Source organism: Barbatula barbatula (genome assembly GCF_947034865.1).
Source record: "Barbatula barbatula genome assembly, chromosome: 5".
NCBI lineage: Eukaryota > Metazoa > Chordata > Actinopteri > Cypriniformes > Nemacheilidae > Barbatula > Barbatula barbatula.
The window spans coordinates 6,759,304-6,781,535 of NC_136769.1; the positions used below are offsets into that span (position 1 = coordinate 6,759,304).

The window sequence follows — 22,232 nt, forward strand, 5'->3', positions numbered from 1 at the left end:
GTGTCTTTCACAATTGCACGCCATTCAAAAATATTATTTTAATCTGACTAATTCATTTATTTTCATATTATTTATTACAGTAAGTGACTATTTTAACAATACTTTCTCAGGACATGGTGCATGTATTTCTTGAGTTCTGTGGTGTCATGCATCTGTAAAAGCAGAACTTGTTGATTATTTATTTTATTATTATTTTTTTATAATGTGAGGATTACAGAGGTAAAGGTCTCTCATGCGATCTTAACACGGAAACATCAGTACGGGTCTTTTAGCTCAGCTGTTTTAAGCCTGATACTTATTAGTCAATACTGCTTATAAATCAGCACAGAATCCATCGCAATGTTCGCTCTGAGGTTTAGTTGTGTTTAACTTAATATGTGCACTGCGCTGAAGAATCTGCTGATGAATTCATAGTAAAAAACAAGCGACATGAGAGTAAACGGATCAGTATCATTCATTGATTTAATTTAGTTTAGGACTCTTATTTTGAAAATGTTTGTTAATTTTGTATAGTATGTCATATTGTATGTCAGTAATTCCCCATTGACTCCCATAGTAGGTTATTTATTTTCCCTTTGGCTGTAAATGGGGGTTGAGATCTGGTTGGTTACTGACATTCTTTCAAATAACTTCCTTTGTGTTCAGCCGAACAAAGAAATTTATAAAGGTTACGAATAATCCGAGAGTGTGTAAATATTGACAGAATTTTCATTTTAGCATGAACTCTCCCTTTAATCAATGGCTCCATGCAATAAAAGATTCTGACCTTGTATATCAATTGTCCCTGAAATCCATTTTGTCGCCTGTTTATTTGATCATTTATCCAAACAAACATCGGAGGAAATCAACTTTTATTGTGCCATTAAAAAATAGACATCCGATTACAAAAAGCACCATGTATTCCTTTTAATACAATTAAATCACAAGAAAATCAATGCAGTCAAGTATTTAACTTTACCACCTTATGTGTTAACAAGAACGTTTAGCACCTGATGTTACATTTTATTAAGCACCTTGTTATAGTATCAGAATCACTAACAGCAGGATTTTGTGCGCCAAACTGAGGCAGAGACTAAACTACTAGCACTAGTTTCAAAACATGACCTTCCCTCTCTTTATATCATCTAAGTCTCTCTCAAGTGGTTTTGTGCTGCTCAAAAAGGAAAGCCACATACATCCTGTTTAACATCAACTAGGTGCAGACCACCTCAGGCTATGTTGTCAAAGGCAAGCATCACTATCACCACTGTTTAATCTTCATTCAAAAATAAAAACACATTAAATTTGAATGTATAATGTGCACTGCATCTTTTGTGCTGCGTTCTTTAGTTATGCTTTAATCTTGAAGGAGACAAGAAGCATGCTTTTACTTTTCTAAAACGTGTTTGGACGCAAAAATCTTTGCATGTTGCGCAATAACATAGTAAATCATTTAAAGGGAACAAAATCCTACAGACTAAAGGTTTAGATCATATCTAAAGCAGAATATCATACGCTGCCTTAAATGTTTTGTTGAGTCAACTTAAAAATATTAGTTGACATAACAATTTAGCATCAAATTCAAATAACAACTTATAGTTGACGTTGAATTCACTAAAAAGTTTAAGGCAGCTGGGGTTAACCTCATTTTTCAGGTGTAACAACAAATTATGGGCTTTTTGACTTGCCAGTTGACCTAGCAACAACTCAGAACACCCACACTTTCTAATGCACTTTCATGTAGGCATTTAGCAATGCCCTGGAAACCAACCAACACATCCCACAATGGGCAAGAAGCACTGTAAATTTGACAGAAAAAGTTAAAATATTTCAGCCACTACCAATAAAGTTCTTGCAGCTCAAGCAGAATAAGTGTTCTTACACACTTTATAATGATGTCGTGTAATGACATACTGTTAATGTCTGCCTAAGGTCAAAGGGGCCAGTAAAAGTGCTGTCTAAATAGTCAGGGACACCATGTAAACATTCTATAACGGCTAATATAAACCAGCCCAGCTCTTTTCCACACAGACCTTTAGGTGCAGAGTTGAAACAGACAAGCCTGTGGCATCAGGATTATATTTTCCAGCAATTTCGTGGAAGCCTTCATGGAAGACTTCACGCTTTCTTTTGAGGAATTATTTTCATGCGCTGTGCAAGATTGTTTTTATGTCGAACTGAGGAAATCTAATACAAAATGTTGGGATGCTAAGCTCTTTTAAATTGTTTCTACAGCATGTCCGTGTTAATTTTGTTTCTTTACAATGATTCATCGTCTCACTTCGTCTCAGGCTTGATGAGGTATCCATTAAAGGTGATGTAAATGTCTACATCGTCGCTATATATCGCATTCTCACGTTCACGTTTGTAAAGGCGTACCCAGACCTCGTCGCCTTCCTGTAGAGACAGCATCACGCTCTGACTCTGCATGATAGAACGCTCGCTGGGCTGAGCGTAAACGATGGCCTTCTCGCTCTCGTTCTGCATGATGTGTAAGTACGTCTCCTTAAAGTTCCATGTGTGGACGTTCACATTGAAAAAGTAGATACCCGGTATGCGGCAACGGTACTTCCCAACGAACATGTCGAAGTGTTCGGGGCTGTTTACGAAGATGGTGTCGAAAATCAGAGCCTGGTAGTTGTCTACGCTGTGAAGGGACTTCCGTCGGCCTACGGAGAAAGCAGAATGCTGTGTTTTACAAGCGTCACCCGGAGCTCCGGCTTGTCCTTTGGCTCCTTTGGGACCTTCAGCCCCATGTGGTCCCGTGGAACCCTCCATCCCAGGTTTTCCAGGAGTTCCCCTTTCTCCCCGATCACCCTTGTCACCTTGGAATGAAAGAAAACAAAGTGTGAAAATAACCTTTAAATACATATGTTCATGTCTTATATCTGTTTAATGGCCATTTATTCTGAATGTATTCTTTTTCATTTGCTTTGTAAGATTCTCTTCAAAATGCAGCTGTGCCTTTACACTAGTTGCCCTGAAAGAAGAGTTAACCGGAGAGCTTTATGATGCTTGTGCTAAAATAAGACCCCAAAACCTCAAATCACAGCTTTGAAAGGTCCAAACAAAGGAATTTCTTTTTTTTCTCTGTCTAGGTCAACATGTACTTCTTGATTTCAAGAAGACTTAAAAATGTAACTAAATACACTCAACGTGCACGCGCACAAGACGTTCCCGCCACATCAGCACCTTTCTTGCCAGGCCCGTTACTTCCTGTTCACCAAATTGGCCTCCAGTGAAGCAGAAATTCCTGAACCAAGTTGACAGAGGTTAACTGAGGCCAGCTGAGGGAAAATACAGCTGAAAACACAGTCATACAGTAACGTTCAGCCCAATGAGAGCTCTGTTTCCCTGCGGATTCACAACAATGCTTACTTGGATAGTCAATATCCGGAGTAACTGTGTGCCAAAAGCCATAGATAGGGAAATTAGATTAGTGGGATGCTTGAAACTAAATATTAGCAGTGGAGTTAATCTGGATGTGTTTTTTTTATTCTGTAACTATGCAAAACTGAGAAAACATTTTAGAAAAAAATATATATATTTAAAGAACTGAATTGCTTTCGGCACAGTCAGATGCTTAAACTCTAAAATGTGTTGTAATGCATCATGTTATGCATCTGCAGATGGTTTGACTCAGTTGGGGGGAGCCAAGTCTTCTATTAGAACTTGGGAAGTGTTTGGCTGTGTCTGCAATAAACAATGCCATAGAGGATTAAGGAGTTTGTCTGGGTAACATCTTGCATGAATGTGGCCATCTTGTGTTGTGTTTGTTTTAGTCATGTAAGATATAATGTGTCTCGGTGGAGCCACAAGACAAATTCAGTCAGTCGGTGAAGCAATAAATTAGGGGGTACCTTTTAGAATGGTCATGTTGATGTATGTGCGGACCTCAGGCATTGCAGGCACGCTGTCTCTTAGATTCGCAGCATCATCTAGTGATGGGAGGTGGTCACAGCATCGACGGCAAGGCGGTTGAGGTACAGACGCAACCAGATGTACAAGCAAACAGATGAACCCGAATTCAAACATAATGGCACCTAAGAAAATACATAAATAAATAAAAGTAAACAAACAAAAATGTCGATCTGTATATCACAGCCTTAATGCGGTTCTTAATGTTAGAATCAAAACTTCAAAATCAAAAATTGAACAATTATTGAATTATTAATGAATGCAATAATACAAGGACAACCTACATATCAAGATACACAAAAATGTTGCAATAGAAGTATTGTGGATTATTTCCAAAACACGAATCTATTATGTAAATAACATATACATCCATTATTATTGCCCACGGTATACCTGTAATTCATCCAAGTGAAATTACTTAATTTATAGGCTATAATTTATAACCATATACAACCAGAATAAACCAGCCTGAAACTACAGGACGCATATGTTTCTGTTGGTCTGCGTCCAACCTGCACACACAGCTAGGGCTTAACTAACACAATACAGTCTGTCTGTCTCTCTGTCTCTTTGTTCAACTCCCACATAAGCTTTTAAGTGCCGGAGTTCATCTTCTAAGTATCCATCTTCAGCTCTGCTGAGAGAATACAAAACAACTGCACAGAAGTCTTCAGGATCTTTGGACATATAACATCCCAAAATTTAATAGAAATATCTAGTGACACTGTTCTACTAGCATTCAACGTAAGCGAAAAAGAGTATTGTTAAGGGCGAAAACATCTCGGCTCTAGTTTTCCATCTTGTTTTATAGAGACTGCAACATCAGGAACAGATAAATCCAAATGTTCTGATTTTGCCCTTAGCACTCCTGCGGTAAATGCATAGGGACATATTCACCCAAACAAAACAATTCAAAGCACACACACGCAGCGAGTTTCCCTCTCTTCGGTGAAGAGCCCAACACGGGTTTTGGCAGCTCAAAGATCAGTTTTCCAACCCTAGTCTCAGTGGATCTGCAGCCCAGCTGAGAAGATCTAAGGAATCTCAAATGCTGCTATTGGTCTTTAATTTCCCCAAGAGGATTTTCATGATGTGTGCCAGCAGTCAAACTCTATACAAGCATCACATTATAACAGGTTTGGGGCTCTAACATGTTGAAACACACAGTGAAATTGAAGCTAATAGAAAACTAATCCAACTAATTTGTCACAACAGTAGGATGCTGTTGATTTAGACTAAAAACACGGTGATCCTCTCACCAAAAGTCTAAACAAACAAAATCGGACCGAACGGGACATAGTTTATCTTGCACATCAAACAGTTTACAGTAAAATATGCTACAGACATGTGGCTGCTATTCATCACTAGCGGATCTCAGCCGCTGCAAGGCATGTACGCTTTGCATATGTTCACATCTGCATCTTTCCATCTGCCTGCAATCTGCTAACAAACCCTAAAAACACACATGTGTAGACTTCCTGCTGAAAGCTCACAAAAGCTCCATGTGATGTTAAACTCTGATTCTTACTCTGATTCTTACTACCCTTCCCCGTATAAAAGGTATGATGAAACAAGTTTTCCAATATTTCCTAGTTTAGGTTTGATTTAATATGTGTGTGTGTGTGTGTGTGTGTGTGTGTGTGTGTATGCAAAACTTACAGAGATCCCTGATGATGCCACAGCTGGTCAGTGAGCTGAGAAGAGAGAGGTAGAGAAAGAGAACAGAACAAAATTCCCACTCCGTTTTCTTTCCCTTGCTTCCTCTCTCTCTAACTCGCCCGCCCATTCCCTCACTGCCTTTCTCCCATCACATTCCCAAACACACAATGAACCTCTCGATTGAGACAGACTTTTCCATTTCTTTTAAAGGGGATAGTTCACCCAAAGTTCTAAAAAAATATGACATGATTTTTCAAAACCTATATGGGACTCTGTCTTCCGTAAAACACAAAAGAAGATATTTTGAGAAATGTCTCAGTTGTTTTGTGTCCATAGAGTAATTGGATGTTCTTCAAAATATCTTCTTTTGTGTTGTGCTAAGAGAGAGAGTCAAACAGGTTTGGTACGACATGAGAAAGTAAATGACTAAATCATTTTCATTTGTGGGTGAACTATTTGTTCAAAATTGTAATTATGTGTAAAAAAGATACTGTTAAAATAGACTTTATAACGTTCATACAAACTGTTTTCAGAAAGTGAAATTTGTGTCTTAAAAGTTTCCTTCCTGTATTTGTTTTTTAAACTGAAAATGAAGAAAGCAACAATTTGGAAAAATAAGCATTTCTAAGAGCTGACAAACTGAAGCAAAGCCACAGGAAACAAAAAAAAACTTGAGAGGTTGTCATGCGCATGTCTGCAGGATGCAGTTCGTTATGTGAATAACCCAGATTTTTGGGCTCTGGTCTGTGAGACCTATGTTCTTCTCCTACGAGCAAACCAAAACTATTAATAACACAATTTGACCATGAGCATGTACAGATATAAGAGACATTTACTCAAATATCTAAAAGAAGATATTGGACATCTATTGTTTATCTATTAACCTAATTTCCCTAAATAAACAACATTTGATTTTATTAAAAAACTATTCATTTTATGCTATTAAACTTTTCATCTAAAGCACACAAAGTAGACCACTTTCAGTCTTTCTGAATCTACAATTTATGTGTTTAGGTATCATTGTTGCTTCATTCTGTGAGCTATACTCCCCAGCGATTTTGTTCTAGCTTTCAGCGATATTTTGACCCCAGATTATGGAAATGCTCATACACTGTATTAACTAAAGAGCACTTTGCAGAAGAAGAAATCTTGGTAACACTTTCTATGAAGTCTGCATTTATAGTGCATTATAAGGTATGCATAATGCCTTATAAACAGCATTATAGTATGTTATACTGTCTTATAAATAATATCAACAAAAGTTACAAGATATTATAATACACACCACTTGTACGTGAATAATAATGTATAACACACGATGATCCGCATTTATAACGCATTCTAATGGTAGTCTTATTGCTTTATGCATAATACCTTGTTAAATAACCATACAAAATGGATTTGTAAACTTACAACAAATATTTGATTATTCATGGGATACAATTCATTTTGTAAGGTTATTTAACAAGGTATTATGCATCTGTTATAATGCAATAAGACGACCATCATAATGCATTATAAATGCAGACCTCATCATGTGTTATACATTATTATACACGTATAACCACAAATAGGTGTGTATTGTTTTATATTGTAACTGTTGTTGTTGTTGTTATTATTATTTATAAGACAATGGCTGTTTATAAGGCATACTTTATAATGCACTATAAATGCAGGCTTCATAGAAAGTGTTACCGAAATCTTTGCCTGAGACTCAAGTCACTTTTACAGTCAGGACCACAGTGATTGATTGTATAGATTTGCACAGCTTCCTGAGGAAAGGAATGTAGATCAACTAGTTGGGATAATATCTACATATATCAAGCATCTCAAAATTATTTGAAGTTATTTTAGAGAATGCAAGGCAACCTCGATTCATAGAAATTCATACGAAAACAAATATTTTGGAGCGTTTTAAGAACTACAGTATTAAAGAAACGACTGTAATAAACATCAAGACACAAAAGTGTATATTGCCTTTATGTGCACATAAACTACAACACACGCTCATCTGTTTTCCATTAGTATGTCTGGGTCATCGGTTGAATTCCTGTTACTTATGTAATAGCACTCATCTCATTCGCTCCATATGGAAAGAAAATTATGGTCTGTCATTATCATTACCAACCTTTGATTGGCACAAGCTTATTTTGTCCTCTGTTCAACCCACACTACACGCTCTCCATGAGTTCATTCATGTGTTGTCCGAGAGTTTCCTCTAAGGCTGTTGTAAGCATATGAGATTATCCTCTGTCAGGATCAGCATCTGTGAAAGAGATTTAGAAAATCTATTTGTTTTGGTTTAGTAAGAGCTTTTCGAATTGTGAAAAGAAACGTGCAAGAATTAAAAGGAACAGTTCACCTCGAAATGTGTTGTTTCAAATCGTCTGCTTGTCATTTGTGTTACAATTTCCATAAAATACATGTTAAAAGTGATCCAAAAAGCATCCACGAAAGTATAATAACAAGAGATTATATTCCAAGTTTTAGTCATTCAAATTTATTTATTTTTTATTTTAAATTAATTCATTTTTTCGTGGATCCTGGATGTTTAAAGCCTGGATACAAATCATATTGTTTTAGGGTTTAAAATGGCATAACTGGACCTTTCTTTAGATCAGATACAACCGATTTAGCATGTCAACAGCAATTTCTTCCATTAAGGTACATTGGTTTTATTTCCCAAAAGTCCAACTGACCCGTTGACCCGCTTTTACCCAAAAAAAATACATTTCCTTAGCATTTACTCACCCTCATGTTATTTCAGACCTGTATGACTTTCTTTCTTCTGCAAAACACAAAAGAAGATACTTTGAAGAAATTTGGTACTATCCAGACAACATTGGACCACATTGACTTTAACTGTCTGGACACAAAAAAATAGACATTTCTCAAAATATCTTATTTTTTGTTTCACAGAAGAAAAATTCAAATACAAGTTTCGAATGATATGAGGCTGAGGGTGTATTTTTTGTCAAATGTAATGTGCATTAATACAAAATGCTTTGTGTAATGAGCTGCCTACTGCTGCCTATAGTGGAGAGACAGAATGAAAACTTTAGAAATGAATAATTCAGACAGATATCGGTCGATCTTAGAGAGGACTATCGGAGGACCAATAAGGATGTATACAAGTAAAGTTTTGTCTGCCTGTCTGTACAGTATATGATTTTACTTATTTAGAAGTTGATGGTCTGTTCACCAACCTTTTCAGGCCACGCAGGGAAAATGAGCTTGTTTACACAAGCAGTGAACGGAAACACGCTGCCACTTACAAATGTCCGACCACAGTGCGGCAATACCCCTATAAAGCTGAGTGCTCATGCACACAAGCCTAGGTTAAAACAACACAACACATATATATATATATATATATATATATATATATATATATATATATATATAGTTTGTGGTTTTGATTATTTTTCAATAAAAATGATCTAACTTGCAAAGTTTTCTCTCTACAAAGATAAATAAGTAACTTGAATATATATAATTTTTAGTTAAAGGACTCAAATTGTTGTTTTGCATATACTGTACAAAATTAGCCTAACCATGTTTCTAACAAAGATTATTTTATTGACTGGACTCAAGTTTTTGGTCAAAATGGATCAGAAAGCTTGTCCATCTTACAAAACGGAGGATTCTGAACAAGTTCTTAAGTTTTCAAATATAAGTTTGAAAGTTCCCAGGATGCATTGCAGCATGTTCAATTTTGTTTTTCTGTTAAGGTTAGTGTTTGAGTTCTTGCTGGCTTAATGCATGCTTAAATATTGTTGTTAGTATTAGTAATCTTTTGTGTTTAGAGTTTTTTCAATGAATGACGGTTTTTGTTAGCATGGTTGCGATTTGTGTGTTCAATTTTGAGCTGTAAGTGCATTCCACAACAGCAAAACCTGTCTGAACGCACTTAACACAAACTGTTTCACAAGTACTTGAGCAACGTTTTGGCCTTTTTGAGGCAGAAAACATGTGCACTTGTGAATAAAGACAAATACATTTGTTTATTTTTTAATAATCAATCTATTCCCTATTTATGTTCGTCTTTCGTTGGGTAAACTTGAATATTGATGTTTTGACAACTTGTTTTAATTAACAAAATAATTTGAGTTGTGTGGACTTACGACCACAAGTGTTGAAAAAACTCATGAATTAGGTTGTGATCGTTTTTACAGTGTAAAATAAAAAAATAAAGGAAATGACGACTAGTAAAGTAACATGTTTTATTAAAAAAGTATAAAAAACATACTGTATGTCAAATATAATATAATAATATCAGATAAATGTGTATATAAGAATGCATATATCACAACAGTAGGCCTATGTAATAAACAGTATATATATATACAGCTGGGGGGTGAAAAGAGATTAATTTCATCAGTATTTCTACACTTATTGTGGCCATTTCAGTCTAGTGTTTGATGATTTATAACAAAATCACACCTCATGAGGGACAAAGTCATCCAACAGCAATGTGAAAGACACATGAAAACTGTAAACAAAATTCTGGTTTTCCTAAATCAATGTACTACACATGATGGTTGTATTTCTTAAAGGGGAATATGAACTTGTTTTCATTTTACTAATTGAGGTCTGAAAAAAACAGAGCATATTTTTTGGTAATTTTGACCTGTTTCTCCAGTTTTCTTTATCTGCAAATAAAATGGGCAAATTTGGGGTGCATTATTGTTATTAGTTCACAGAATAAAACAAAAGTGGTCATTTTACCCAAACACATAAATAGTCAATTAAAAAAACTGAAAATAATTTTAAAATGGTCTCTCAATTTGTCCCGTGGCTGTATAATATAAAACTTGAAAATGTCCTACACAATGCTGAAGCAAAGAACATTTAACATTTTATTAACACATTTTATTAACATATCTATGCATGTTAAGTATTGCATGCTGTGTATTGTCCATAACTGTTTAAATAATGCTTTATCAGTTCATAGAATTTTGTGTTAGAAAACAGACTGATATCCAAACATGGAAGAACTACACAGAAGAAGTAGCCTATTGTTCATATTTGAAGAGATTTTTTTCCATATAATGTAAAACTGTTTACATATTTAGAAAGCAGCATTTATACCATGTTGAAACCATTTAGTTATGTTAAACATTAACAGTAAAAACTAGCAGCCCAAAAAAACTCTATGAATATGTAAAATGAAACATATTTAAAACATTTTACTTTTGAAGACGAACTAGTCACAAACGACATTGTTTTATATAAAGTTTGAGATAAAAACTTAAAGGTCCAGTGTATGAAAGTTAGCGGCATTTAGTGGTGAGATTTTGAATTGCAACCAACCAAGATGTCGTCCGGTTTTCGCTTTTGTGTATGTAAATAAAAATAGTTAATTCTAAGATAATTAAAACATGACGCTTCATTATGTAAGGTCTTTAAACACCTCTGAACACATATTTATATTGATTATATTGCATTTCTGTCAATAGACCCTCCAAAACATTACACACTGGACCTTTAAAGGTGTCAAGGAAAATTTGATTTGAAAGTTTGTGGTTTAAGGTTTTGATCACTAAATCTTCTGGTGACGAAATAATTTTTCAAATTTTTGTCAATTCATTTAAAAAATGTGGTTTGTACAATTGAATGAGGTATAACATGTTGCCAATCGTATTTTGAACGTTAAATAACTATCAATATAAATGGCATTCATCATTTAAGGGCTCGAATACGTGTTTTGCTGTGACTTTGCAAATGCATGTATTAGACACCTAAAATTTAAAACATTAAAGTGTCAGAACAAAGATAAATTTTATCTAAAAGTGAATGATCACCTAGACACGCCTGAAACGATTCGTGTAACCACACCCCCACAAATCTACATCAGTTTGTGGTATGATTTCACTAAAACCACCCAAATGTATATGCAGGTAGGCGGGTGTAGCTTTCAGTATTGCTTTGGAACCTGATGTTAGCAATAGACCTGAACTCAAATAGACCTGAACTCAAATAGACCTGAACTCAAATAGACCTGAACTCAAATAGACTTGTTGCTGTATTTCTGCATCTCTTTCAGGGTCAGATAGCCACTTGTACATGGCTCAATCAGAGAGGATGGTCTGACCGTGGCGCCCTCTACAGGCTCAAATGTGTAAGTGTAACTGGGCAAGCTCACAGGTTCAGCCCTCGGTGTGATGATGGGCATGGGGGGAAAACTCTCTGCGGTGCCAACACAACCAAGGGAACCTTGAGACAATGACATTATGAAGGAAACCAAAGGATTCCCATCATCACTGGCTTCTTCATCATCTCTGTCTTCTTCGCATTGCTCCGGCATGTCAAACCCAGAGTCTGGGCTCATCAGATGGTCCACCTGGAATTGTGGGCTTTGCAGACAATCATACGATGAGCTGGAAGACGAAAGAGCAGAGTTTAGATTGTCCTCTGCGTTGTAGGTGAAATACACAGGGCAGATTTCGAAATGCATGGATCCTGAGTGAGATTTGCTATAGAAGTAGCCCATGTTGGAGAAAATGGATGACGAAGCGTTGCTGGTTCCACTGTTCTCAAGTCCAGAGTCCACCGGATTGGAGTGAAGGAGCCCGGCAGAAGCTTTGGGATCCATGAAGGACACGTTACAAATATCAGACACCTCAACAGGTGAGATATCATCACAGGACTGCGGATTAAGAAAAGGCCCAGAGGAATTCTGACAGCCCAGCCATTTCTGTGGAGAGGTATGTGGAGATCTGTGAGTCTGTGTGTGCTTTACACTTTCTGGAAACATTGCTTTCAGATGTCATTACACATACAGTGAAAGATTAAAAAAGTTCTGCATTTTAGACGGTCCTAAGTAATAAAACAGCTCATGATGTCAACATGCTTTGCTTTAAGATTAATATAAAGTCGAATTTTAGGAAAAAAATCTTTAGCCAGGTATGAAAACAATAGAAGTGTATGAAAAAACCTTCACTAATAGTGAAACATAGTTCTCTCTCTGTTTGTGTGTATATTTTGGCAACACATGTGCGTGCATGCGTGCGTGTGTGTGTTGTGTGTGTTTGGTTGCATAGGGAACGAATGAGTCAGCATTTACAAGAATGATGGTTCTCATCTTTAAACTTGGGTGTGTGTCTATGCGTGTGAGTTTTTGGATTAAAAGGCTACATATATTTGTATGGGAAGATATGTGAACCAGCGAATGTTTTTAGTGTGTCTTCAGACACAGTATGTTTTGTGTATGAAAATGACGGCCAGAGAGAATTTTTTTATACTACACTCTTTAAAAAAGTTTCACAAAATCTTCTTGGTTTTCACTGGAAAAGTGTCCTATGGATTCCAAAAAGTGAGGACAATGGTTCTTATGAGAAACTTTGAGTGAATGGTTATTTGGGGATCGATAACAATCATTCTTCTATCTTTTGTAGCAGCTTTTTAAGTGCGTAAACTATTGAAATATATACGCAAACACCAGATGTTATCAGATCATTTCTGGGAAATACTCACCTGGAAGTTTCCTCCGTGAACAGTGTGAAGAGGTTGAAAATATCTAGAGGGATCTGGAACGTGTTGACTTTTTGGTTTCAACCCCCTACAAAAGAAAATCACGGTTTCTTCTGCTCTGGCACAATTTGGACATTAACTTCATTATTGAGATTAATACTGTAATACTCACCACCTGCTTTTGGTGGCTTTGTAGATGAACAAAGAAATGGCAATAATTACAACCAGCACGTGGAAGCCAATGATCTGAATGTACGGTGTACCGCTGTCATCTGGTGGTGGATTTGTCGTGGTTTCTGACTTCTTAACTTCAGACATCCAGGACACAGCAGGACTCCAGTCGCTCCACTCCCCCTGGAAATGACCCTTATCCCTGGATTCAACTGGCTTCACGCGTACCCTGGCCTGGTACTCTTCTCCTAAAGTTAGACTGTCGGGGTCCAGCTCTATATTCGTTCCATGAGAAAACTGACGATCCGCCAGCTACAACACAGAATGCATAATATGTACAATACTCAAAACACTTTCCGTATTCTCTGTGGGCTGGTCAATCATGTGGTTGATGCTGACCTCCCATTTCAAGTGTCCAGGTTTAAGCTGAACCTGGAATTCATATTCTTCGATATCAGTCGGAAAGTTAACGCCTCGACTCCAGGATATCTTGGTCCCGTTCACAGTGGGCTTATCCGGGGGCTGCGTCTTAACTGTGACCATAAAAACAGTTATTGAAACAGATCTAAAACCAAAATAGAAGTATTCATTTGGTTGAGCGATACATAAAAGCCACTTACTGTGTCGGCCGGGTATATAAAGCATTGTAGTGATGAGAGATCCATTACATGACACATTAATGACGATTTTATCAAGAAAGAAAAACCTCTGTGTGAGAAAGAGAGGAACATTTGTTGATAAAGTAAATTACAAGTTAAAGGTCCAACCTTTTGGAGGATGTATTGAGAGAAATACACTATAATATAACTATTACCTTACATTATGAAGCGTGACGTTTTTATTATCTTAGAATGAGCTATTTCTATCTACATACACGACAGGGACATGAAATTCGTCAAAATGCACAAACTGTTCAAAAGAGCATGTTTCGTTAATACGTCGTCTCCTTCGGGAAAGAAGCGAAAACAATGCAACATCTTTATTTTGTGTCAACCTCCATAGTGCTTCAAAAGGGAGGGGTGGAGTGAGCCATTGGGTTCAATTTGCAACCTCATCGCTAGAAAACGCTGCATTTCATACACTGGACCTTTAAGATATAAGTAATGAATTTTGCTCACCATGTTAAAAGTCAAAGCACAACCTCTGGCAGAATACGAAGGATGGTTCAGTGGCAACAGCTCACACCTAAAACACACAATAACATTGCACTCAATTACAATGATATAATATTCATAAATTTTATTAATTTCAATTCACTTAATCAGTTTATTACGGTTTAAATTCTCTGTCCTGACACTTTTATTACCTCTCTGTATATTTTTTGTTTCTGACCCCCTGAAGCTCACATCGCTGAGCGGAGATATCCGTAGAGTTCCACCACACACAGGAAATGTTTGTCAAGTAGTCGTTCACGCAGGACAGACCTCCTTTTTATAGTAAAACACAAGACAACAGTTAGCATTAAAAAAACATTTGTAAACATTTGTCGCACATCGATACATAAAACGTACCTGTTTGTGTTAGACTGGACTGGGAGCTTCCATGAAACACAATGAAAAGAACGAGGGCGGCATACCAGTAATCCTTCATCACTTCTTGGATCTTAAACAAAAAAAATTTAATGTAAGAACTAGTTATCCCCCCAAAAAATCTATCATTTATTAACCATCATGTTGTATTGTATTGTCTGTGAAACACAAAAGAAGATATTTTGAGAAACGTCTCAGTGGTTTGTGTCCATACAATGGAAGTCAGTACGGGGTACTTGTTGTTTGATTTCCAACATTCTTCAAAATAATTTTGCGTTGTGCAGAAGAAAGTAAGTCATACAGGTTTGAAATGACACACTGAACACACTGATGTAAATGAAATACAATGAGGTAATACACGGCTTAGCCTCAATGCATCATTGTGATTGGGTTAATCTATAGTCTAAGATCTGAGATCATATTTTGCGTAATTTATCAGAGGATGTCTCTTAATAACTCTTAATTCATGTTTGTTGTGAGAAACAAACTCTGTAGCCAACTATCGCTATGGCTCGACCACAGATGTTTCTGGTTTTTACGGTGTGACACATACAGAAATGCACACGCATAAAATATCGCTCTTGGGAAATTAAGGTACTAAAGTTTCGTGAAAAAACTTGTAACTCAAAGCCTGACAGCGTTGATCCGATCCTTGCGCTCATAGTGAGTGTACAGATCTTTAGTATTATGTTCTTGGGTAATGTCCCAATATTGGGTAAACTGTGAACTACGAATAAATACGTTTTTTCCATGTAATGACAAACTAACAACACTTTTGAGGTGTCATGATGTTTGTGGCAAGGAGCGTGATGCCTAACAAAATACGCTCAGAGAATGTTATGCTAATATTCCTATTGAGTTATGAAAACGTTATACGCATAGAACAAAGCAATAAGACCCAAGAAACAGTGGGTTACAGAGCATTTTATAACAGCTAAGGGCAAAGAGATTCGAAGCGGAGTGCCTTAAACCCCCTTATAAAATGCACTTGTAACCCACTGCTTCGTGGGGCTTATTGCTTTTATAAAACGGTAATAAGTTTATGTGTGGCAAGGTTTCATAAAATAAAGTAAACAAAGTGATATTTAGGCTATGTAATGTGGTCAGCAGTTATAAATCTGGGTTTATAATAATGTTTTTATACCGTTCTCATAGTTAAAAGATTAAGTTGCCTGGCTGCCTAAAAATTTTGAGTAAAGTAAAAATATTAGTTAAATATTTGCTTAACATATTTTGTAATGATGAAATATTTCGATTTAAAAAGAACTTTGCGTCACTCAAATAGCCAGCCTGAGGATTTTAAATTTTTTTAATTCAGCTTTCACTTTTAAATGGCATTGCCGTTGCCTTTAAACCCAACAGGATGTTGCCCACAGATAACAGTATCTGCCATGTATTGTGTTCTACTGCAAAATTCTCGAACAAGGCTCCGTGTGTTTTCAGCGTGCTTTAGATCTCCGTATATGACGCAAGCTACCTTTGATACATTTGCTGAGTGTGCCGTTTTACCAGCAAACTCGAACAAGGAGTGAGTGGGTGGTCAATCTAAATACAAGCAATTTCCACCGAGAGCTCGAAACGACACCCACAGACAAGAAAGAAAAACCTCAGCTGTAACCGTAAGATGACTTCTCGAAAAATGGCACACAGACACTCTGACGGTGTGCTGCCTGTCCAACTGGTGAGAAATTTCAGACAGGGACAGGAAATACTTTGGCGACTGTGTGGTTTTCCGAGGAGCTCTTTTATAAATGTGCATTGAGTCATTTGGACAGCAGTTTATTTGTTTGTATGACACAAAGTCAAACCTAATCTATGCGATCATCGGCTTTCGTTCTCAGTTTTACAACAGAAGCCTAACTTCTCATTGTCAGTCTTAAGAGGGCGTACTGTGTGATGTTGGGTAGAGTGTGCAAAAACCTCCAACAAAGTTGTTTAATGTTGGGTAAATATCAACCTACAGTATGAAATAACGTGTTACCAAAATGCCAAACCACGTGCCATCCACAGAGAAATGATGCTAACGGTATTCTGGGACATTTCTGCAATGTAAAACCGATGTGCAATTTCAATCTAACTCGTTTCTGGTTTTTAATGGGTGCATGAGGAACTACGTTTAAGTGCCCAAGAAACCGGTGTGACCGCAGGTGTCATCACAATGTGAACAATATTATCTAAAGCAGTGGTATTCATACATTTATGACGAGTTGGATCATTTGCAGAGGCGACTGTTGCGCAACCCTGGTGGTATAGCGCAGGTTAAGTCATTCAAATGTTAGAAATGTAAGACTCACCCTTCAGCTGTCTTTCAAACAGCTGTCTGTGCAGGCACCATCGATGCAGATGTCTGTCTTTCTACCTGACCCTTACGATAAATTCCCCTCTATCATTCACCTCTCTCTCTCTCTCTTTCCCTCTCTGCCCCTCCTCTACCCTCATCCTCATCTGCCACGATCATCTCGCTGTATCTCACTCTACTCCTCCCTCTCTGTATCTCTTTCGACCTTTCACTCTCGCTCTGTCGCTCTCGTGTTTTGACAATTGCACTTCTTCACCTTTACTCAGTGTGTGTGAATATGTTTGTTTGCCTGTTGAGTAACCGCAATGAGAGGTTAGAGGTTTGCGTTTTAAACTGCAAAGAGCTAAATTAAAAGGTCAGTGGGTTTATTTCGCATAAACCAGATGAGAAAACTGGATGGACAAACTTGGTTTTCTCTCAGAGGTTCTCAAGAATTTGAGTTTGCTTTCGAAAAAAAGGGTTTTAAACTACCAATTAAGTAGTAAACAAAGACGAATATTACTGATACTACAAAAGTACACACGCAAATCAAACACTAAAATGCATGATATTACCACATATTGCCTATGCCCGATAATATTTCTTTCTTGAATTTCTGTCATTTCATGCTCTCAGCAACCAGTAGTGGCCCAAAATACACAGACAGAAGGAAGAAATGTGTCGAGCCATGTGCTGGTGAATTTGTATTCAGCATTTTGGTTGCCTTTTACCAAACGTGCACCAGATTTGTCAGGAAAGACTGCATATCTTGGGTTCTGATAAGTGAAATATTAACCTCTTGGGCCTCTCGCTGGGCTCCTCACGGCACATGAGCTACATTCACAGCACAAAGGTATGATGAGGACCACATCCTGTTTCATACAAACATTTGATACCCACAGACTACACACACATGCAGTCAAACAAACACATGCATGCATGCAAGCAGCCTACAGGCGCATTTAAGTAGGTTGCCAAGGAAAACCAAAAAATAAATTAATTAATTAAAACGAAATGAAAAGCTTTTTTTTCTTAAAACATGCACGTGTCATTCAAAACATCACGCTTACGCAGAACTGTTGCGACATATCATCGATTCGCGAGAAGCCTTCGCTCCAAAATGTGTGCCACAATTCCGTGTTAAAACAGGACAAGCAAATGCGTAACCAATGCATTGTTTTTTTGGCATGACTTGTGCATATGTGCGTGTTGAAAAAACACCACGCAGGTAACTTCACCACCACCAGCTTCACCAAGCAAAATTGCAAAAGTAACTATCATTATAAAGAGTTTTCCTCAACAGCCCCATATTAATGTTGAGCTTTGTTTACCAAAAAAACAATGCAAAGCCAGATAAATCAAGCAGCGGTGTTGCAACCAGGGTCTCTGCTAAAGGTCAGTTGTCATTGTGAGTGAAGAGGGAGGGATTTACACTCATGCAAAACAAGAAAACAGCCTCGGGTCTCAAGACCGCAACTTAAGGTGCTTGAGTGGTCTAGGTAGGTGTTAAGAGTATGCGTGGGTGAGTGGAAAGTGCAGCATGGCACACATTCAAAACATCCTATACTGTGACCAGTTCAAAATAAACAGATATACATTACATCAAATAATGTAAGCGCAAAAGTGTAATAATGATATCCACTAAACTGCGTGTAGCTTTTTGCTGTCAGTAAAAGAGGTAAAAAATGTGTCACGGGGGCTGTACCCTTTAAAAGATTTTTTATAGTTACAGATATGTGTTAATGTGGTACCGATGTGTACAGTACCTATGAGGTAACACTTATATGTAGCCTACTCTTCAGTGAAAAGTGAACTTTTTGAGAAGGTACTACATCGGTGACAGATTGTGAGAGACAGAGAGTGTGTTGCTAAAGAAATAATGTTCATAAAAAAAAGTGTGGAATTCTACATCTTTGTTAAAATGGCTGACTATGTCGACACAGTATGGATTTCATGAGAAATTATGAGTGTTGGCTCAACAAGGGACAAACCCAGTCGGTGTGAATATGAACTGGTGCTGGGTTTTTTAACCCATCGCTGTTAAAAATATCCAAGCTCATTTTTTTGGCGTTATAGCAGAATTTTTGTAGATAATACAGAACGAAGAATAAAGATTTTTTGGAAGTGTATGGAATGCTCCGAGTTAAATACAACAGACAGAAATGTACATAAATCATTTAAAATGTACAATTTAAAAGCCTCTAAATTACTAACTGACAGAATGACAGCAAGATTACATTTTATTTAACACTGGAATATGTATTTACAAAATCAATTATAATATAGATAATAATAAAGATTAAATAAGCAGGTTATTGTTTTATATATTACTTAGTATATAAACCATACTGTCAAATTATCTGGTGATTTTAAACTGTACGGATACTTCACCCAAAAATGATAATTCAGTCATCATTTACTCACCCTCGAGTTGTTCCAAATCTGTATACATTTCTTCATTCTGATGAACACAGAGAAAGAATGCTTATAACCAGACAGATTTTGCCCCCTTTGACTATTTAAGATTTAAGATTAATTCATAATGGGCAGTTTAATAAAATGAGAAAGAATGCTAACTGAAATCCAGTTTTTTATCATTATAGGATCACACGTGATCCCGTGGGGTAGGAGACACTGAAATGAATCCTAAAATATTTCTTACTAATCACAAAACCGTAAACTCTTAAGATTCATAAATGTATACATTCATTTATAGGCTTGAACTACAGGTTAAATCAGGTATGACTTCACAGTCCATTAAACTATAGTATTATTTACAGTGATGTAAATGATGTATAACAGCTAAACTTATGCAGGTGTTTCAATTGCATAAGTACAACAAAATATAGGAAAATATTATGTAATGGAGCTATGACTGTACGTAAGATACACAACCACAACAATTCACCAAAATGTAACAAAAACATGTAGATGTATTCGGTGAAAACATAGCAAACCGCCTTCTAGAGCTGAAACTTTCACTCTTGTGAAACATGTACGCTGTCTGGTCATGTGTGTTCTTGCTATGTGCCACAAACACATGAAACAGCTATGGATTCCCAGTTACAAAACCACAGTAACAGCAGTATAAACAACCTGTGGTTCACAAATGTTGCATGAAAGAAAAAACATTTGTGGCGACAGTACATTTTTTGTGAGATGTGGTTATGAAAACAGCGAAAACAAAATTGTAGGCTAATAGAAAAAATAATCATAACATAATTACTAAAGAAAAAAAACAGTCCTCATAATACCATAACAGTATTCATAATCTTATGTTTTGTTATTTTGATTATGCGTTATTACGCCTCCAATTTGACACCGGATTTTTTGGAAACCGAGATAAAAAGAACAAGCCTTTTCAACCGGAGAGAAAAAAAAGTTTCAGTGGTTTTTAAGATCAAACCGCGTAAAGTGAGACTGTCAGATTTACGTTATGTTGATACCACATCTTACGGCAAAACATCAGTCGCAAAAAAATTCCCCAAAACACTGCCCATATATCTGACAAATACAATCTATTTTTATACACAAAATGTTAAGTTTGTGTAACCAACTAACACACACTTAAAACAAACGAAAGCGCATCTCTTTATTATTGCTTCCAGTCAAAACCAAGGGACAGTTATAATACAAAATATAAATTCTGTCATCATTTATTCACCCTCATGTCATGCAAAACCATGTATGAAATACCCAAGTCACTTGCACTATTTTAGTCTAAATTATTATCTGTTCATATCCACCTGTACATTAATGTTCATAGTATATAGCCATCTGTATATATTGTTCATAGTATATACCTTCATATTTTCATAGAACATTCCTACTGCAAAATATTTTTATAATCCATGCCCACTGTATTATATTCTCCCATATTGTATTCTGTATTTATTCTAACTCTATATCCTGCACTTGCTAACTGCACTTCTGGTTAGACCTAAACTACATTTCGTTACACTGTACTTGTATATGTGTAATGACAATAAAGTTGAATCTAGTCTAATCTTTCTTCTGTGGATCACAAAAGACGATATTTTGAGAAATGTCTCAGTGGTTTTGTTCCATACAATTGAAGTCAAAGGGGGCCAATGTTGTTTGGTTACCAACGTTCTTCAAAATAACTTCTTTTGTGTTCTGCAGAAGAAAGTAAGTCATACAGGTTTGAAATGTCATGGGGGTGAATAAATGCTGAAAGACTTGTGGGTGAATTTTCCCTTTAAGGGAGTAGTTCTATTACTGCATTTATTGATTTGTGAGACATCCCCAATACAACTTCATCAGCTCTGTTGAGTAGGCGGTGCACGTGTGAATCGTGAGCCCAACATGTTTGTGCGAGAATATGCTAAGGCTAAGTGTGTCTGTTTGCGGGTGCAATAGCACTGTACAGAAGGTGTGATTGTTTATTTGCTGCGGTCTCAAAAAACCGTGCTCCAAAATGTCAGGCTTATTTGGACGCACCCTTGATCTCCATTTCCTTCAGCACCTTATGCAGCCGTTTGTTGAGAAAGTTCACTTCACTACAGAGGGAAAACGAGATTATAGCCTGGATAAGTAAAAAGTAAATGTCTTCTATCTGTGCAAAATCTGTCACCAGTTAGTGCTTACTTTTTAATATCATTCAGAGAGAGCAAGACGCTGAATAAAAACAAGTTAAAATCTTGAAGTCTACCCAAGTCATCGGTTTTGTGGCCGTGCCAGTGCACTGGATCATGGACGAAGGTCTGGTAGGGGATGATGGACATACGCCTCCTTAATCAAAGAGGACCACGCCACTGGAGAACCTGTGAAAGTGGACACAGAATGTTAAAAGTGAAATGGGTGTGAAATACATTGCATGTGTTTGTGTGTGCGTGACAAACCAGGAAAGATATTTGAAGGGTGATATTGGCTGATCATATGATAGGATGCGTGTTCATCTGTGTGGCTTGAGCGTGTTTGAGAGTATGTGGTGCACATAGTGGAGGAACCTGTGGGCAAGACAATCTGCACACTTAACATACACACAAATGCACAAATACACAAACACATCAGTATGCGTACGCACAGATTTTATCATACAATGCAATGTTTTGAATGCTGAATTACGAACCAGTTTGAACTTACCTGATTTCTCTGGTCGTCTTCTCTGACTGACTGATGGAAATCGTCCTGGAAATGTTCCTATGCCTGTTACAGGAAGTATAAATAACTTGCCAGCCTGTTGACCAATGAAAGTACACTTT

General features: G+C 36.9%; 2 protein-coding genes across 3 annotated transcripts; both read right to left on the reverse strand.

Moving 5' to 3' along the window:
- Positions 1-835: 835 nt before the first annotated feature.
- Positions 836-5,714, reverse strand: c1qtnf6a (C1q and TNF related 6a). The gene is made up of 3 exons (XM_079455831.1): positions 5,557-5,714; positions 3,840-4,022; positions 836-2,804 (listed from the first exon to the last, which is right to left on the reverse strand). Exons 1-3 carry the CDS (start codon positions 5,681-5,683, stop codon positions 2,257-2,259), a joined length of 858 nt encoding a protein of 285 aa, XP_079311957.1. The 5' UTR covers positions 5,684-5,714; the 3' UTR covers positions 836-2,256.
- A 4,051-nt stretch (positions 5,715-9,765) lies between these two features.
- Positions 9,766-17,249, reverse strand: il2rb (interleukin 2 receptor, beta). 2 transcript variants are annotated; one of them, XR_013786616.1, is made up of 10 exons: positions 17,024-17,176; positions 14,712-14,802; positions 14,507-14,627; positions 14,319-14,385; positions 13,821-13,908; positions 13,600-13,733; positions 13,202-13,512; positions 13,033-13,117; positions 11,042-12,253; positions 9,766-10,806 (listed from the first exon to the last, which is right to left on the reverse strand). XR_013786616.1 is itself a non-coding variant. In XM_079455772.1 (9 exons), the coding sequence occupies exons 2-9, from the start codon at positions 14,788-14,790 to the stop codon at positions 11,564-11,566; spliced, it is 1,575 nt and encodes a 524-aa protein (XP_079311898.1). In that variant the 5' UTR covers positions 14,791-14,802; positions 17,024-17,249; the 3' UTR covers positions 9,766-11,563. The 2 variants fall into 2 exon arrangements, 1 of the variants encoding a protein (XP_079311898.1); XM_079455772.1 differs by having other exon boundaries at positions 9,766-12,253; positions 17,024-17,249.
- Positions 17,250-22,232: the final 4,983 nt, after the last annotated feature.

Excerpts from the sequence above, each read along its gene's own strand:
- c1qtnf6a (XM_079455831.1), bottom strand. The coding sequence starts at position 5,683 with ATGGGCGGGCGAGTTAGAGAGAGAGGAAGCAAGGGAAAGAAAACGGAG. Across the intron at positions 4,023-5,556 it reads TGGCATCATCAGGGATCTCT|GTGCCATTATGTTTGAATTC; the intron begins GTAAGTTTTGCA and ends GTATTTTCTTAG. Across the intron at positions 2,805-3,839 it reads CAACATGACCATTCTAAAAG|GTGACAAGGGTGATCGGGGA; the intron begins GTACCCCCTAAT and ends TTTCATTCCAAG.
- il2rb (XM_079455772.1), bottom strand. The coding sequence starts at position 14,790 with ATGAAGGATTACTGGTATGCCGCCCTCGTTCTTTTCATTGTGTTTCAT. Across the intron at positions 14,628-14,711 it reads GTCCAGTCTAACACAAACAG|GAGGTCTGTCCTGCGTGAAC; the intron begins GTACGTTTTATG and ends TACTATAAAAAG. Across the intron at positions 12,254-13,032 it reads TTCACGGAGGAAACTTCCAG|AAATGGCTGGGCTGTCAGAA; the intron begins GTGAGTATTTCC and ends ACCTCTCCACAG.